The 19,364-nt window shown below is 42.2% G+C and overlaps 1 protein-coding gene across 1 annotated transcript in view; it reads right to left on the reverse strand.

Moving 5' to 3' along the window:
* Nucleotides 1-19,364, reverse strand: part of DNAH7 (dynein axonemal heavy chain 7) — a 368,896-nt gene that overhangs the window by 218,612 nt on the left and 130,920 nt on the right. Inside the window, exons 22-24 of the mRNA XM_082262147.1 lie at nucleotides 18,035-18,166; nucleotides 12,678-12,899; nucleotides 7,822-8,019 (exon numbers count right to left, since the gene is read on the reverse strand). Coding sequence (XP_082118273.1) covers nucleotides 7,822-8,019; nucleotides 12,678-12,899; nucleotides 18,035-18,166 — 552 coding nt within the window. The remainder of the gene's footprint in view (nucleotides 1-7,821; nucleotides 8,020-12,677; nucleotides 12,900-18,034; nucleotides 18,167-19,364) is intronic.

Below are 19,364 nucleotides of genomic sequence, written 5' to 3' on the forward strand. Positions count from 1 at the left end.
CTCCTCATCAGAGCTGCCCATGATTGCCATCTATCAGTGCTGCCCACCAGTGCCCATCATTGCCATCTCACAGTGTCATACACCAGTGCCCATTATTGCCTTTCAGTGCCACCTATCAGTGCCGCCTATCGGTGCTCACCAGTGCTGCATATCAGTGCCCACCAGTGCTGCATATCAGTGCCCATCAGTGCTGCATATCAGCGCTGCCTATCAGTGCCCATCAGTGCTGCATATTCATGCCACCCCATCAGTGCCTCCTCATCAGTGCCTGTCAGTGCTGCCTCATCAGTGCTCATTAGTGCAGGAAAGAAACGTATCTATTCCCAAAATATTATTACATAAACTAAAAACTTTTTTTTTCAAACTTTTCGGTCTTTTTTTATTTGTATAGCAAAAAAGAAAAAACCTTACGGTGATCAAATACCACCAAAAGAAAGCTGTATTTGTGGGGGAAACATGACATAAATTTGGTTTAGGTACAGTGTTGCATGGCCGCGCAATTGTCATTCAAAATGCAAAAGTGCTAAAAGCTGAAAATTGGCCTGGGCAGGAAGGGGTTGAAAGTGCCATGTATTGAAGTGGTTAAACAAAAAAATTAAGACATTAATATAACTTTAAGTTAAACATTACTCTCAGAGGATTACATATTTATAAGGATTGTGATTTTTTTTAGACTCTAACCTACATAAAGAATGGAGACGAGTCCCCAAATTCTGCACCACTAAATGGATGGAAATTATAATTTACCAAATGTATCAGAAGCTTGACAAATATCAGGAAATTTAGACAACCTATATGGAGCTGAAAAAACATCATTCCTTCTGTTATGATAGTTTTCCATCTTGCAGCAAAATATTTCCATAGCGGAAGATACCTTGGTCTCCAAAAAATGAAAAAATTGGATAGGGACCTCAATGACCTCAAAGAAGAGTTACAGTTCTCTTAGACTGCACACAAGCATTCTAAGCGACCCACACCTAATTTTAATATAGGTCCAATGAGAAAATACAAACACCATGAAATCTCTACCATTTCTGCTCCTAATAAGGGGTGCAGTATAAAAAAAAAAAAAAAACATAGAGAAAAAAAAAAAAAGAAAATCGGGACCCACTAATGATAAATATAAATTACCACCTAGTAAGTCTTCACCTAGGCCTATAGCTACTTCTAACAATTTACCAACTGAAAGGGGAGTCACTTCCCCTCCATCCACTGATAAGTCAAAGGGTAAATGAGTCTCATGCCTCTCCCAATATTGCACAGGATATCCCACATATCACCAACTCAGGATTCTCTTCTTTTTTAGACTCCCCCCCCCCCCCCCACCCCTTCCCACCACTTCAAGGAGAAAAGAAAAGAGCAAGAAGAGTAAGAAAAGGGGGAAAGAAAATAATAGGACATAAGTTTCTTCATTGAGACATTCTATCAGGTTACATATTCTGAAATTCTTAAACTCTGTTCTGCCACAAAGTCCTCCAATAGTAAAGAACATAATCTTAATGTGTCAGAAAGAAAAGCCCTTGATGCCCTAACCAACAACACAGATATAGTGATAAAACAGGCATATAAGGGAGAAGGTATTGTCCTTAAGGCTCCATTTACACTTGTACGACTTCAACTTTGGATGGGTGTGACTTTGGCTTTGACCAATGATACTGGATAACTGTTGCATGTAAAACATTCAGGTATGATTTTCATGAAACTTTTGAGGGTTAATATTGAAGTCTATGGCTCTCATGTTGCATGAAAATAGGACCAAAGTAGTACATGAACCTCTTTGAATTAGTTGCAACTTAAAGTCGCACATATATAAATGGTCATCATTGAAAAACAGGAAATATGACTTGTCATCCGACTTTGATGTTCATACAAGTGTGAATAAATTCTAATAGGTCTGAAGCTAACATAATTCTCTCCAGTATTAACACGTACCAGAAATGCCCTATGATCCGTTCACCAACTATAAGTCATAAATTAAAACAGGCAGCCAAGCCTAATATTATTATAGATAATGAAAAATAGGAGTTCCTGTACAAAGACCTTTACCAAACACCTTATTTTTACATCTTGCCAAAAATTCATAAAGATTCTCTTTGCCCTCCAGGAAAGTCCATTATAGCCTTGATGGAGTGTGCTACAAATGGCTTTTCCCAATCTGTGGACTTTTTTTTAAAATCTTTAGTCTAATCCCTCCCATCATATATTAGTGACTCTCTGCAAGTTTTAAATGTCCTGGAAAACTAGGTGTGGGAAGAGTCTTACATATGGCTTTCCTTAGACGTACAATCACATACCTCTATTCCTTATGAGGTAGGTCTTGCTACACTTCATTATTTTTATATAAAGATTCCCAGGTACATTGTATTTATAATTGTGTTCTGCATAGAACAGGATTTTGTCTAGAGCACAGCTATTTTACATTTTTGAATGACTACTATCTTTAAATAAAGGGCACTGTGATGGGCACTTCATTGGGATGGTTGGAGGTATATAGAAGACTGACTTAATTAATATAGATGATATGATCATTAAATGGTATGGCACACCATCTGCCATCGAGAGTTTTGTCCAACTTTATAACAACAATAATTTTGGGTCTTTCACCTATATTTAGGATTCTACTTCTACCTAATCTTTCTTGACCTTAACCACTTGCCTTCTGTGCACTTAAACACCCTTCCCATCCAGGCCAATTTTCAGCTTTCAGCGCTGTCACACTTTGACTGACAATTGCGCGGTCATGCTACACTGTACCCATTTGAAATTTTTATCATTTTTTTCACACAAATAGAGCTTTCTTTTGGTGGTATTTAATCATCTCTGGGTTTTTTATTTTTTACAAAAAAAAAGAATAAAGACAAAAAATTTTGAAAAAAAAAAAAGTTTTTCTTATTTTCTGCGAGTAAATTTTGAAAATAAATTTTTCTCCTTCACTGATGTGCGCTGATGAGGCGGCACTGATGGGCACTGATAGGCTGCACTGATGGGCACTGATGAGGTGGCACTTATGGGCACTGATGAGGTGGCACTTATGGGCACTGATGAGGAGGTACTAATATGCCGCACTGATGAGCACTGATAGGCGGCACTGATAGGCGGCACTGAGAGGCGGCACTGATGAGCACTGATAGGCGGCACTGCTGGGCACTGATAGGCGGCACTGCTGGGCACTGAGAGGCGGCACTGCTGGGCACTGAGAGGTGGCACTGCTGGGCACTGACAGGTGGCACTGCTGGGCACTGAGAGGCGGCACTGATGGGCACTAATAGGCGGCACTGACGGATGGCACTGGACACTGACGGGTGGCACTGATGAGCGGCACTGATGGGCAGCACCATCAGTGCCCACACTCAGTGCCCATAGTGCTGCCAGTCAGTGCTCATCAGTGCCTAGATGAGCAGGCACTGATGGGCACTGACTAGCAGCACTATGGGCACTGATTGTGGGCATTGATGGGGGGCACTGATGGCGGGCACTGTGGGCACTGATGGGGGGGGCACTGTGTGTGTGTTTTTACCTTGCAGTAATCAGGGCACTGGTGATCGGTGCCCTGATTACATTGCTGTGTGTCCCCGGCGCTGTGAGGCTCCCCCTCCTTCCTCACACTGCAGGCTCCGTGTGAGGAAGGAGCGCCGGCGATGAGAGATGATCTCATATGTTTACATATGAGATCATCCCTTATTGGACGGCCAGATCACGTGGTGAATGGCCGCTGTGATTGGCCATTCACCACGATCTGTGATCGGCCGTGTCCAAGGGACACGGCCGACACAGATTTTCCCCGCAGCGCGCTCGCGGGAGCGCGCTGGGGGCGTGTCACTGGGAGGCCGTTTAAAAACGGCCTCCCGAAAATTCGAGTCCGCGCTGCAGCCGTATATAGGCTGTAGCGCGGATGGGGGGAGGTTAAACTCAGCCACAGTGAGGGTAAAATAGTCTCTGAAACATACTTCAACCCCGCTTCAGGAAATTCGTACTTACATTTTAACAGCTGTCACCACCCCCTGTGGATTAATAACTTTCTAGGGGCAGTTCTGCAGGCTGAGCAAAAAACTGTTACATAGATTCTGATTATGTGGCCCAAGGTTCCTTTCCCAAACATAGGTTTTTGGACAAAGGACACAACTCTGAGCTTGTAGAAAAATCCCATAGAAGGCGTTGAAAACCTCCCCTTGAAGTTAAAGAAAAATAATAACCCTCCAATCCAGAAGTAATGTTTATCGTCCATTTTTATTTAAAATAGTAAAACAAACAGGTAGAGAAAACTGTTCATCACCATTGGGGAATTCTACTTCAGGACCCCAAGGTCTGTCATCCCCACCAGACCAAGATTTTTTTACAAGAGGGCTCCCAAAAAAATATCACCCATAGTAAGATGCAAGTAAGCTGCCTTCATATCCTCTGGCTACATTTTGCAAACTAGAAGGGATGTACCAGTGCAAAAAAAGAAAGTGTAAAATATCCAGCTTTGTCAACCACAGACAGAAGCCCTTTCATGATGAGAATGATAAAACATACACAATCAGATCTTCTCTTTTTTTTTTACATGTGCCACCAGTTTTGTGGTATACTGTCTCTCATGCCAGTGTGGCCTCCTATATATGGGCCAAACTATTTGTACTGTCCGTGTGAGGTTTAGAAAACGCAAGAGGTTGACTAAAGACAGGGAAGTGGATCACAACACTTTACTCTAAAGCTCTTTTACATGATCATATTTACAGCCTTAACAAAGTCACTGAAACAAAGATAACGCCCCTGTTGCTTGTTGATCTGATTTAACAGCAGTGGTGTCAGTATGGCAATGCCCTCAATCGTGCTAACTTTTGGAAGTATTCCTGAGCCCATGCAGTGATGTCCATTACAGAATCATGCCTATTTTCTTTTTGGCCTTGTTCCTTGCACATAGAGATTTCCTCTAGATTCTTGGCACCTTTTTATGATATTATGTACTGTAGATGATGATATATTTAACGTATTTGCAATTTTACGTTGAGGAACTTTATTCTGAAATTGTTCAACAATTTTTAAATTTCACAGATTGGTGAAGCCCATCTTTACTTCTGAGACACTCTGGGGTTGATTTACTAAAGGCAAAGAGACTGTGCACTTTGCAAAGTACAGTTGCACTTTGCAAGTGCGGTTGATCCAGAGCTTAGTAAATGAGCAGAAGCTCTGCTGACTTTCATCATCCATTCATGTGCAAGCAAAAATTATTATTAATTTTTTTTTCCTTGTACGTGATTGGGTATTCTTTGCAAAGTGAAGCTTTACCTCATTTACTATGCTCTAGAGCAACTGCACTTTGAAAAGTGCACAGCCTATTTGCCTTTACTAAATCTACCCCTCTGACTCTCTAAGATTTTCTCAGTTTAAACTTTTGATACGTTTTCTATTTTCTATAGTGAATAAAATATAAGTTTATGGGATTTACAAATCATTGCATTCTGTTTTCTTTGGGATTTTACACAATGTCCCAACTTTTTTGGAATTGGGCTTGTACTTACCTGCTCTGTGCAATGGAATTGCATGAAGCGGCACCAATCCTACTCCTCTTGGGTACCGCACTGGTACTACCGCTACTACCGGTCCCTTCCTTTTAACAGTGTGCCACCATAGGAAGCCCCTCCCTTTGGTGGGACACCTGCAGGCTCGATCCCGAGCCACGCTGCCTTTGTCCATAGACACAGACAGCTTGGCTTGGCCCTGTCCTAACTCCTTGTCACAGTATTTAACTGACAGCAAAGGAAGCCAATGGCTCCCAATGCTCTCAGCAAAACCTGTGACAGCAGGGAGAGCCGCTACAGATGAGCACAGCATTGGATCGAGTAATGATTCAGGTACATATGGGGGGGGTGGGATAGAGGGGGTGATACTGCAGGGAACACGGTAAGGTAAAAATGTTTAATGTTGAAAATACCAGTTTCGGTCACTAGTTGGTTAAATTGTATTTATTTCCTATCATCATTTTCTATTTTAACCACTTGGCAACCGCCCCACGCAGATTTACTGTGCATAATCCCGTAGATCTTCATGATTATGTGCACGCGGTCTCGGCGGCACGTGTGCTGCTGGAGCTGCGCTCCCGCTGTGATTAGACACAGCGGGAGCCAGACAGCGGGAGGAGCGGGCTCGATCGCCGCCGGACTCCTGCGATCTCTAGGGAAACTGAGAGGAGAGCCACCTGCCTATGTAAACAAAGCAGGCGGCTCTCCTGTCACACAGGCACAGTGAGATCGTGTGTGCCTGTCACAGAGCCCCCCCCCCTCACAGTTAGCAAGCACATTTAGGCTTACATTTAACCCCTTAATCAGCCCCAGTATTAACTCCTTTCCTGCCAGTGTCATTTATACAGTAACGGTGCATATTATTTAGCACTGATTACTGTATTAATGTCACAGGTCCCCAACAAGTGTCATTTATTGTCAGATTTGTCCACTGCAATGTCACAGTCCCGCTAAAAATCGCTGATCGCCACCATTACTAATAAATACAAAAAAAATAAAAAGTCCAAAAGTCTATCCCATAGTTTGTAAACGCTAAAACTTGCGCAAACCAATTAAAATATATGCTTTTTGGAATTTTTTTTTTTTACCAAAAATATGTAAAAAAAATAAAATATAATATAATATAAAAAAAAATTTGACTTTAAAAAAATGATTGGGAATGTTTTATAGCAGAAAGTAATAAATAAGGTGCATATCAATAGAAATTAATAAACACAAGCAGCGCTAATAACTAAATAAAAAACTAAATAAACATATCATGAAGGTACATGAATAAACCCTGTATTGACAGAGCTGACGTCATCAATAATGTAGCGTCTAAAGTCCATGAAAGTCCATGAAAGTCCAAACAGTGTGTTTTTTCAAAATTGTTGTTTTTTTTTTTGTTTATAGTGCAAAATCTAAAAACTTTAGAGGTGGTAAAATATCACCAAAAGAAAGCTCTATTTGTGGGGGAAAAAAGAACATCATTTGTATTTGGGTACAGTGTCACACGACCGCGAAATTGTTAGTTAAATTAACGCAGTGCCGAATGGCCTGGTCATTAAGGGGGTAAAACCTTCTGGAGCTGAAGTGGTTAAATCAATGAAAAACATTTGACTGTCACAGGAAATAGCCCAACAAAATGCTGTTTTTGCCCCATTTGCACAGAACAAATGCACTTTCACTGGGTGAATTGCAATGCAAAAATGTTATAAATACATCTTATAGTGTGTGCTTCCTGCTTAGTTTTACTGCACAATGATTTTTGCTTCATTGCTTCTGTTTCTGTCTGCTCAGACTGATTGAAAACAACAGATTTTGTATGCTGATAAGTGATTTTATCAGCTGTTCAGCAAGGATGTTACTGCTACACCATGATCTGCATATTGCCATTAGCGGAAGAACTATAATCTGTATACCCAACACAATTACCAATACATGGAACAGCAAGCAAGTAAAATGTGAAAGTCAAACACAGAGAGGTATACAGACACACATACAGAAATGAAGACATATGTTTATACAGTAACCTCCCCCCAAAACACACACACATTGCATCCTCATAAAACCTAGCTGATCCTCACAAAGTAAAAAATGCAATAAATATGCTTCTGTAAAATAAATCACTTCATCCTAACCAGTCCCCATGCCAGTTTTTAGAATCTGTGCACCGTTGATTTAAAAAGCCACCCGGAGGATATCTACATCCGACACACTTTCAGATGTGTTAGAGGTTTCTCTCCCCTGCCACATTCTGTGGTTCCTCCTGTCAGCCCCACCCATGTCACTTTAGGTATTATGAATAGAAACTGAAATAAACAAACATATAACTACTTACAATAATGTAGGTACTTTTCCCAGTACCCGTGGGCCCAATAAATACAGAAGGCTTCTGGTGGGTTGTCAGCAACTTCATTAGTGCAGTATATCTGATGGTGTCCAAAGTAGGCACAATTATTTCATTAAACATCATATCGCGTGGTATAGGTGGCACTGAGCTCAAATCTTGTGTCCACAGCTCCCATCTTCCAGTTTCCTGCAATTTTGTACAGTTAAATCATTTACATGTCAAGTTAGTAGAAAAGAGAAAAAAATGCATATCGTTGAGAACAGAAATATCACAGCTGGCATGCCTGACTTGTTATTAAAAGTGCGAGATACAGACTTTTGATCCTGGCTTCACTATCTAGCGAGCAACCTAAATCGAGCATGCAGCCATTAAAGACATCATGCATACGTCTTTCGGACCAGTGACTCTCTAGCTAGTGAAGCCAGAATCATGACAACTTCCACAGGGAGCCACAAACCCTCATGGGTGACATAATCTTGAGTGTGTTATTTAACAGGCTGGCAAAATCTTAAAGGGCACCTGTGACCAGATTAAGGACATTTACATATTTTTAACAAACAGTAAAAAAGTTTGAAAACTCTCTTTGCTAACCTTTGTAACTGCAGGTACTGTAATGGCAAGGATTTAGCAAACTCTAATGTAAACACGCAGCAGGTGCATTTTAGCTGTTAGAAACTGACTTAAAGTGTTTGTAAAGACAATGTTTTTTTACCTTACTGCATTTTATGCAGTAAGGTAAAAAATCTTCTGCTTGCAGTTCCCCTGCAACCCCCCTAAAAATATACCTATGCCCGATCTCGATCCAGCGATGGTCATGAGAGCTGAGGCTCTCCCATGTCTCTTGGTCTCTTGCTCCTGAATGGCCCAAATACAATGGCAATGAGAGCCAGTATTGAGGAGCAGGGGGTGGGGCCAACCAAGCTCAGCTCTGTGTGTCTAATGGACACTTGGAGCGGGGCTCAGGTGTGAGCACGCATGATTGCCCCCATAGCAAGCAGCTTGCTATGGGGGCATTCAGAAGGGGTGTAGTCAGGAGCACCAGCAGGTGACCCCGAAGATGAGGATTGAGGTTGCTCTGTGCAAAAGTTAAGTTAAAAAAAAAAGGCTTTGCAATCACTTTAAACTTGACATCAGAGTCTCTGTTGTGATGGTTGATGATGCATTAATGGACAGGACTTGAAGCTACAAAGTTCAACCACTTGAAACAGAATGACATACAAATACGTGATTTTGCAGCAAGTGGTTAAAGCAATTTATAACTTGTGTAGAATATATAAACACTTTATTTAGTTCTGCTCTCAAACCTGTATACTCCTTATGGACCAGAACAATTTTTACATTCCTAGCACACAGATCGCTTGTCCCCAACAGCTCTCGGTAATGGCTTCTTAACAAGAGCCAGCACAACAGGCTCCCATTCATATGCTGTAAGAGCCAATCACAGTAGCCACATGATTTAGAAATTACATCACCTCCTGGACATTAAAGCCTACCTAAAAGGCTGCTGGAAGGCGGCAATAAAGGGTTATGTTAACAAAGTAATACATTATTGTTTTTTTCAGTACAAATAAGGCTTTCTTTTTGCAAAAAAAAAATCATATGCAATCTATAAACAAAAGTTTAAAAAAAAAAAAAAAAAGTTGAAAACAAGTGTTCTGGTTGATAAAATATATGTATAAAAAAACAAACATATAATGGCAATTACATTTTGTTTATATTACAAAGCATAGCAAAGTTATATGCAGATAAAAAAAGTATCTCATGTTTGCATTTTCTTAAAAGGGGCACTAAAAAAATGAAGAGACAAATAAGTAAAAATTAAATAAGTGTCAGTGTTAAGATATAGAATTAGGAAATAAAAATCAAAAAATCAATCAAAATAATAGCTAAGCAGAGAAGGGGAAGAGAAGGGTAATTAGGGCTGACTTGGGTTAAGCATGAACAAAGTTTTTTTTTTTTTTTAAAGCCATGTATCTTTAGGCTGCTATGTTTAGATGCGGCTAAACACTGCATCTGAACTTAGTAGCACTGAGTTATAGCTGCATACAATGTGGAAGGTTATCTGCATCCACTTTTTATATTGCCAGAGAACACAGGCCATGGGTGCAAACTGGCTGTGTCTAGGACTGTTCAGTGACCCTGATTGCATGTAAATGCTTGAATGGGTATATCCAAACTGGTGGTGCCAGCCATTGATTTATACAAGGTACAAAGGGGCAAAATTCTTACTAGGGGAGAAGCTAATTACCCATCTGCCCTTACAACGAAGCAATAACATTGTTTTAATGTAAATCTTCTTGACGCTGCAGAGAAAGCTCTGCTCCTGGGTAAAGGAATTCTTGCTGTCAAAATGAGATCTGGGCATTGCTGATAAATGTGGCTGGGCATGCCACACATGCCTAAAGTATTTATATGAAGCTTTTTGGGTCTGCATAGCATGCTGAATGTCTACATCTGAATAATGTCCATAGTCTAGAAAGAGCTACATTCATATTATAACATCATAGGCCACAGATAACAGGCAAATGAGGCACCATATAAAAGGAAACAATGAGGGCTGTGATATGTAATTGATTACTTTAATTTAAACCAAAATTAATTGGTAGGTTACAACAAGGGTCAATAAAATGGCAACCCAAAGCATAGCTTTCACCTTTTTGCTAAATAAATAGAAAAGAAGCTTCAAAATATCATCAAGAGTGTTTAGCTAAGTACAGGAAGAACTAAAGTGTTTCAATGTTCTTTATGGAGGTTGGAAGAAAAAAGTATAGATTCTGCATCACATAGACAAAGCACTACACGAATAGGCTGCAGATTCAGTTAAAGTGGAACTAAACCCATCAATTTAACTGTTTCCCAAAACAGTTACTGTACCTATAAGGCATGCCGTGAATGATAACTGTCACAGCTACTTATTATCAATGACTGAGAAAGTATTGAACCCACTGGATCAGTATCACAGCGACGGAACGAGTATTATTAAAAGGAGAGATTATCGACTACAATCATGCATATTCAGTACAGGTTTCCCTTAATAAATAATATTTTATTTTATCATTAATAACCCCATGGATAAAGTTATGCTTTCTACATAGCAGTAAGTGCTAATGACAATACTTAATGCTCTTCTCTTCATGTACACAGCCAGTAAAACCTGTTTTGTAGGTCACAGAAGTGGTGTATTTTGGTTTTGTGCTGCCCTAGGTAAGACTAAAATTGGGGAGAGAGAGAGAGGGTGGTGGGTGAGAGTGGTTGGGAGAGAGAGCGAGGGGGGTGGGGGGTGGGTGAGAGAGAGGGGGTGATGAGAGAGAGGGGGAGGATAAAAAAGGGTGCGGGAGGAATGAGAGAGAGAAAGGGGGTGGGAGAAAGAGAGAGAGAGTGGTGGGAGAGAGGAGAGGGAGGGTGGTGAGAGAGAGAGAGAGAGAGAGAGAGGGTGGTGAGAGAGAGAGAGAGAGAGAGAGAGGGTGGTGGGAGAGAGAGAGAGGGTGGTGGGAGAGAGAGAGAGAGAGAGAGAGGGTGGTGGGAGAGAGAGAAAGAAAGAGAGAGAGAGAAAGAAAGAAAGAGAGACATTGGGGGGAGAGAGAGGGGGGATAAGAGATAGGGGGATGAGAGAGAGAGAGAGGGGATGAGAGAGAGAGAGAGAGAAGGGGTGGGAGAGCGAGAAGGGGTGGGATAGCAAGAGGGGTGGGAGAACGAGAGGGGGTGGAAGAGGGAAAAGTGGTGGGAGAGCGAAAGGGGTTGGAGAGAGAGGAGGTGGGAGAGAGAGAGGGGGGTTGGAGAGAGAGAGAGGGAGAGAAAGGAAAAGGGTGGTGGGAGAGAGAGAGGAAGAGGGCGGTGGGAGAGAGAGGAAGGGGGGGTGGGAGAGAGAGGAAGTGGGGGTGGGAGAGAGAGGGAGGGGGTGGGCAAGAGAGGGAGATGGTGAGCGGGAGAGAGGGAGGGGGCAGAATAGAGAGAGGAGAGAGAGGGGGTGGAAGAGAGAGGGAAGGGGGTGGGAGACCCCCTAGTTCTGCCTGCAGTCCTTCCTGTGCTCCCGTCTGTGGGTAGGTATGTGTAATGCCCCTACTGTACCTCCCGCCGTCCTCATCCTCTGGGCCCTCGGTCAGTCTGTCTTCCTGTTGATGTCCCGGCTGGGAGTGGAGAGGAGGTTTGAGAAGGAGTGCAGGCTCTGGGAGGCACCAGGGATACTGCGCCCATTGCTGCTCAAGACAGGGTGGCGCCATGGCAGTGGAGCTCTTCTCCCCCTCGGGCTCTCAATTCTAGCAGGCCTCCAGGGCCGGCTGGCTGTTCGCTCGCTGTGTGATGATGCCGAAACTCAGCAGCAACGGCTGAGGTCGGCGGCGGATTTTGCTCCATTGCCCTGCACCCCGCTGTCACTGGATCGGTGGAACTCTGTGGGCCCCACGAGCCCTAGGCACGGAGGAGGAAGAAGTTAAATCCTCTTCCACTTTGACGTCACTGGTTGCAAGATGCCAGGCGACTCTAGCAACCAGTGGCCGAAAAAGTCTCAGGTGGAGGCTTGGGCAGTTATTTTGCCACCCTAAGCCTGGGCCTTGTCAGCCTAGGCCAAAATACAGTACTGGGTCAGAGAGGTGTTTGAGTAAATTGCTCTAACAAAACATAATGCTGAAACAAAAAAGCCATACAAGGAAGAAAACCCCATCCCCGCCAGACATGAAAAACTTATACTGTATTACAGAGGACAAGTTTGTCTTGCATTTATCTTTTCTCACTTGTGATAAGATGCATTTAAATGTAACCATAAGAAGTGGTTTCATCACTTGGAAAACATTTGTACTTAGGTGCATAAAATAGCATTCTTTTGTTTTAACAGAGAAATCACTGACCTGCTTCACAAACTGATAGTCATATACTGTGTGCTCCTTGGGAAAGGGAACAGTAAAGGGTTTTTCAGGTGGGTCCACAGGATGGAGAATTTTAAATCGAATTCTTGTTTCCTCACTCAGTGGTCCATCTGTGATTTCTCTCAGGAGTTTGTCAAATTTCAGGCGGTCATTTTCTGTGCAGCTTCCTCCAACAGACCAGATCATAGAAAACAAAAAGATGCCCTGCAAAAAAAAGCAATACTGATTTAGTGAGTTTTGACAGTTTATCTGCTACATTATATTAAGTTATATACAGTAGTACTATGTGTTTAGCTTGAGTTACAAAGTACCATATTTGTCTATATAAACATCTATTTCCAGACATACCATAAACATCGTTTTAATATCTGCAGTAAAAATGGGATCATGTATGGGTTAAAATATGACACAGAGCAAGCTTTTCAACACAAAGAAATCTGTAGGTCAAAAGAATTTTACAGCATTTTAAAAAAACACTGGAAACAAATAAGGATCATCATTGCTTTGATATAATTACCCCTTTAATTGCTTAGGTCTTTTCCAAACAATTTGCAGTCATAGTAAAATGCTAAGGCAGGTAGCAAGGTACAGCACTATGAAGTATGACCATACACAATTATAGCAACCTAGAGTATGTTAAATACCCACAACCTGATTGATTCATCGACCAATAGTACTACATCATTCTAGTGCTGGAGCAGATGTGCAAAGATGACAGTTTTCCATAAAAATGTTTTTATATTGTGCTCTTTGCAACACAGAAGTGGACAACAGCACTCAGGCATGCGCCTTAATGCTAATCAGCCAGAGCTCCTAGTCATGCTGCCACTCTGCAACAAAAACAGCATATGACTTTGGTTTTGAATAATAAAAACAAAAAAAGGAAGAAATAGGATTTTTGTACTCACTGTAATTTTTTGGAGTCCACTGATGCACACAGGAATTTTTAGAATTCCAAGGCTGTTGGGGTATACTGCCGCCTACAGGTGAATTTGACAGCTAGAGCTAGACTGAGGGATGCAAGGACAATGTTCTGGTTGACATGAAAGGAAAAAGTTACCTTATCCTTAGAAAAAAATAAAATCCAGGGCCTTAACACCACCTTGTCCCTATGCAAAACAAGAGGGTATTCCTTGAGGAAAAAGGCCACCAGGTTTACAGTAGATCCAAAGGAGTTACAGGGGAATGAACAAGGGGAGCTACATTGGAGAGTCTCTGTACAGAGTTCTAAATCAAGGAATGAAGGACCAACAGTCTCTGGAACAAAATAGACCTGACAGAATCTTGACTCTCGAAAGTGCCAAGTGCAAATACAATTTCAGACTGAGAAAGAGAGGCTTTGTACCACAGAGAAAGTTCTAGGGTGTAAGCCCTGATACTCATTGGACTCCATGTCCAAGAGAAGCAGCCTTTCTAGCTGTTAGCATCAAGGAAACACAAATCCGGAGATGTCCTGACCCAAGACTTCAAAAACAATGCCACAAAAGCCAGCGACCATGAGGTATAATGGCAAAACAATCCGTGAGAAAAAAACATTGTGCAGGAGCCCACAAAGCATCTGCCAGGAACCTTACCAGGACTGCATAGCAGCTCCAACTGGTGTCAGGACCAGGACCTATGACCTCAACTGCGTCCAGCAGTAGCTATTCTTGCTGAGCCACCTGAGATGCTGGACAACTCTGTCACGGAACCATGAACCAGACGTACAACAACAGATAAGTGAAAATAAGAAGGCTTTATTGAAAATCAAGCTGTAAAGCAAAAGTCCAAACGGATGGCAAAACCGAAGCAGAGACTTGCGAAGCCAGAGGTCAGGAGCCAGGAGGGTAGTCAGACGAAGCCAGGATCAGGAACCAGCAGGGTAGTCAGACGAAGCCAGGATCAGGAACCAGCAGGGTAATCAGACAAAGCCAGGATCAGGAACCAGAAGCAGCAGCAGTCTTAGAAGCATGTGAACACAGGAGGACCAAGCAGGGAACTGAAGCCACAGACCTCCTATATATAAAAAGCTAGGCATCCAGCTCCTCCCAGTGGGAAGGAGGAGCCGCAGAGTGGGAGGCTACAAGAAACCCAGAAACCAAGATGGCCGCCAGCACATGTCAAACGAAGGAGAACAGCAAGAAGGTAAGACCATGACAAACTCTTTGTCTGATCTCTTGTTACTGGTGAACCTTGAATTCTTTGCTCCTCCTACGAACTTCTTGATTTATGCCATGTCTCTGCACTTCCTGTTTGCCAGATTGTGCTCTCTCATCTTGCTCCTTTGCGTACCTGCAGCTGTCATTATCCCCACTACCACTGGTTATAGTCTTTGGATTTGTTCCTTGACTACACTTCCACCTAATCCCAACCTGCAAACAACTTGTTAGTGACCTTTGGCTTGTTTACTAACTACGCTTCAGCTTGATTCTTACCTGCAATATTTGCCACTGGATCCCAGCTTGCTCACGTCCTGGTGGAGTGATCCTGAGAACCGCAACCTGGTACTACCACACAGCAAAACCCATCTCCACCATTAGAAGCTCTGGTGAACACCTGTTGCTTAGAACCCGCACCTCGGATGAGCCCATATCATCCACCAGGGTGACCTAGTTGTAAAGGTAACCAGCCAGTTGATGATGTCAGGACTTTAAGCAGAAAGGAAGCACACTTTAATATGAAATCCATACTGGCATTGTTCCCTAAGGGGGCTACACTGTTTTAAAGAGGCAGTTTTTCCTGTGCACAACATTTGTGCACTGGAATATGTGAGTATATTTTAATAAATGCATGGTGCTTTAAATACTGGGCAATGAGGATTCTTAATTCTTTTTGAGCACCATTTCACTGGAGGTACTGTCAATTGCTTTCTGGTATGTGTGGTATATACATGGATGAGGTGAGCAGCTAGTGCAATTGGTGGTGGATTACAATGAGTGTACATGATTATTTATCTTGAACCATTATCACTAAAGATTATTTTTGGACACTGAGCACCTTTAGAGCATATCAACACAACTGTGGATTGGACATTTGTACATATTATATTTGATTCATGTTTATATATGCACTTTACATGGTGGTATTTTTAATCAGTACAATTTTTGATACATGTCTTTTGTTTGCATACATATAATTTTGCTCTAAACTATTGGGTCATATTGCATTGAAGTAGGACTTGCACATTAACACGTCAGTGGTACATTTCTTTTGATTATATTATGATTACGCTGCACTTTTTCAAGGAGTAATTTTACCATCGGTGCGGAAACGCATGTCAGTGCTAGCTGCAATCAGATTTTTTGTTTTTTGTGTTAATCTTTTGCACTGTCACTAGGTAGCACAGAGACAACAATACTTTATTTCACAGCAAGATATAGAAACCTTACAAGAAAAACCCAATAAATTAATGGGGTGGGCATCTACATGGCAAATTAGGTTTGATGTTGAAAAATGTAAAGTAATGCACTTGGGGCCAAAAACATGAATGCAAGTTACTCGCTAGGGGGATAACTATTGGGATATTCCTGGATGGAAAAAGATCTGGGGGTCGTAGAAGATCACAGGCTCAGTAATGGAATGCAACGCCAAGCTGCAGCAAGCAAAGCAAGCAGAATATTAACTTGCCCTTACTAAAACAATAAAACTAGAATTCTAGCACTTTACAAGACTTGGCCACATTTTGAATATGCCATCCAGTTCTGGTCATCATGGTCATCAGTCCTCAGAAAGGCTGTGTTGGAGCTGGGAATTGTCCAGACAATGGCAACAAAGCTAATAAGGGGACTGGAGGACCTTGGTTACAAGGAACAACTACAAGCATTTAACGTATTCTACCTGGAGAAGAGATGCTTGAGAGGAGATATGATAGTGATATACAAATACCTCAATGGAGACTCTAGCATAGTGAGGAAACTATTCAGTTTCAGGGAGATTAAAACATGAGGCCACTCAATGAAATTGGAGATGAAGCGGTTCAACTCTAAAATGCGTAGGATGTTCTTTACTGTTTTCTATCTTCTATATTTTCTATCTTGTTTCTGGTGAACTTTGAACTCCTTGCTCCTCCCATGAACTTCCTATTTAGGCCAAAGCGTTTGCACTTACCGTACAAGAATATTGTGCTCTTCTCCAGCCAATATCTTGTTCCTTATGCTCCTGCTGCCATCCACATTTTCATTACCCTTAGTTACCAACCTTTGGTTTGTTACTCAACTACACTTCTGCTTGATCTCAACCTGCAACCACTTGCTACCAACCTTTGGCTTGATTACTGCTTGATCCCTAACTACTACATTTGCTACCACACCCTGGCTTGCGCACCTCCTGGTGGGGCAATTCTGAGGCCCGCAACCTGACACTAGCATACAGTGAAACCCATCTCCACCATCAGGAGCTCTGGTGAAGACAGGTTAGTGCTTAGACCCCACTCCTTGGGTGAGTCTGTGCCTCCCACCAGGGAAATCTGCTTGTGTATTTATCATGCTGGTAACTGTGTGAGCATTTCAAATGCCATAGCCACTGACCTCCGGGCCTGACTCCTGATCATAACACATCCACAACACTGAAATTGAAACAGGTCTAGGAGTAGGCACCACTAAACCAGTCCTGACACTGCTAGGTCAGGAAGACTGATGGTCAATTGTCTAAGCAGGATTGTAAAATGTGACACAGGACAGGATCTGAACACCTGTCTGGCCAAGGTGAAACGTTTGATTCCTCCCTGATGGAGGAATCACTGCCATAGCATTGCCCAGTTAAATCTGGATCAGATGATTTTTCCAGCCAGTTGGTCCAACTCTACACAGACAGCCAAAGCACCAGAAGTTACAGGATGTTGATCAGCAGATGAGACTCCATCAATGACCAGGTCTTCTGTCACAGGAATTGAGGGAAATGATGCCTTGATCCAGAAGAACCAACAGAGCTCACTGAAAATATGCCAGTCTGTTTGATGACACAGGAAGCTTGAAAGGCATAAAAAAGAGGAGGGGGCAGGGAGCCCTGGGACACCAACATCTGCCACCAAGTGACAGGAATCCAAGTTGTTCAAGTGTTCCCTCACTCTGTAATGTTAGGGCTCATCTGCATGGCAAGAAATGCAGATTTGACAGCCATTTCATGCCAGACCTAGCAGGTAGAATGGGACCCTGCTTTGGAGGGTCTCGACAAGAAACTCACACTCTTCAAAAATTAAGGAATCTTATTTGCAACCTTCAGGAAACAGCTTCAGGTTTTTTTTTTGTTTTTTTTTTGCTTTAGATTTTATAAATTATTTCTTAGGTTTAATACTGTATATTGTATTCTATATTATTCATGTACACCAAATTCATGCTTTCTTTCATTAAATTGTTACTCACCTCTAGCCATGAGCAAATATCTCTCTCATTCATGCTGTGAACTACAGATTCATCAGCAAATTCATCTAGCATACAGTCCATGAGATTCATTAAAGATCGGACTAAATTTGTGTCAGAGGTTGGTGATAATTCCTAAAAAACAAAGCAAACAAGTTGAAGTCATCTCATGCTTTGATCAGGCAGATCTTGTAAATATACAGCGATTAATTTGTTTTAAACTTTGTCTGTATAAATCATCTTGTGCTTCAGAATTAGATGCCGTCAGGGGAAATTGATGAACTAGAACGTTAGAAAGGTATATACCACCCTAACTTATTGTGGAGTTCCAGCCAACACTTATGTTTTTGATATCATGTAAGCGAAAAAGTAAGAGGTTATAAAGAGGGTTTCCAACTTGTCACCTTAAGATGTGCCCCCAATGCAGGATTTCACATCACATCCCATTTCTGGAAACAACTGTTAAATTTAGGATTTGAAAACTTGACAATGGGATACGATGTGTTGGGTAAATCTCTCAAAAAACAACACTCTTTCACACTATTTCCAAAACTTAAAAGAAAGACTTTTGTTTAGGTTCTCATTAAAACACAGACATGCACAAAATATACGCTGGTGCATAAGGCTAACATAGGTGAATTTAACATTTGGTTGAGGTATGTGTAGTCAAATAACTGAGATTGGAACTAAGTATATAAACCAATGATAATGCAGGGTTGCATTGAATTGCATTTGGATAAAATTGTCAGATGCCTCATTTAGGGTACAAACTTAAAGCGGAGTTCCACCCAAAAGTGGAACTTCCGCTTTAAGGAGTCCTGACCCCCCGACATGCCACATTTGGCATGTCATTTTTTGGGGGGGGGAGCGGGTACCTAGTTTTGACAGGTACCCGCTCCCACTTCCGCTCGGAGCGCCGCGGCGCCCTGAGCGGAAGTTCTCCTCTCCCCCTCCCTCCCTGCAATCTTCTGGGACACGTCAGAGGTCCCAGAAGATTGCCGGCCAATCACGGCGCGCAGCGCGACTCGCGCATGCGCAGTGGGTACCCGGCTGTGAAGCCGCAAACTGTAACAGCCGGGTGCCCACAGCAGTGATGCCGGCGCCGAGGGAGAGGATCGAGGCTTCCGGCGGCCGCATCGCTGGACCGTTGGACAGGTGAGTAAATGGCTGGAACTCCGCTTTAAGCAATTCTCAGAATTTAACTGTCATTTGACTATGTAGAGTATAACAGAACATCAAAATCTGTACAGCATACAGCATTAGTTACTTACATTGTATATGTTAATACTATTAACAGTATTATACGTGTTTAATAGGTTATGCTCTATCTGGC

This window comes from Pelophylax lessonae (genome assembly GCF_965119305.1).
Source record: "Pelophylax lessonae genome assembly, chromosome: 6".
In the NCBI taxonomy this organism is placed as follows: Eukaryota; Metazoa; Chordata; class Amphibia; order Anura; family Ranidae; genus Pelophylax; species Pelophylax lessonae.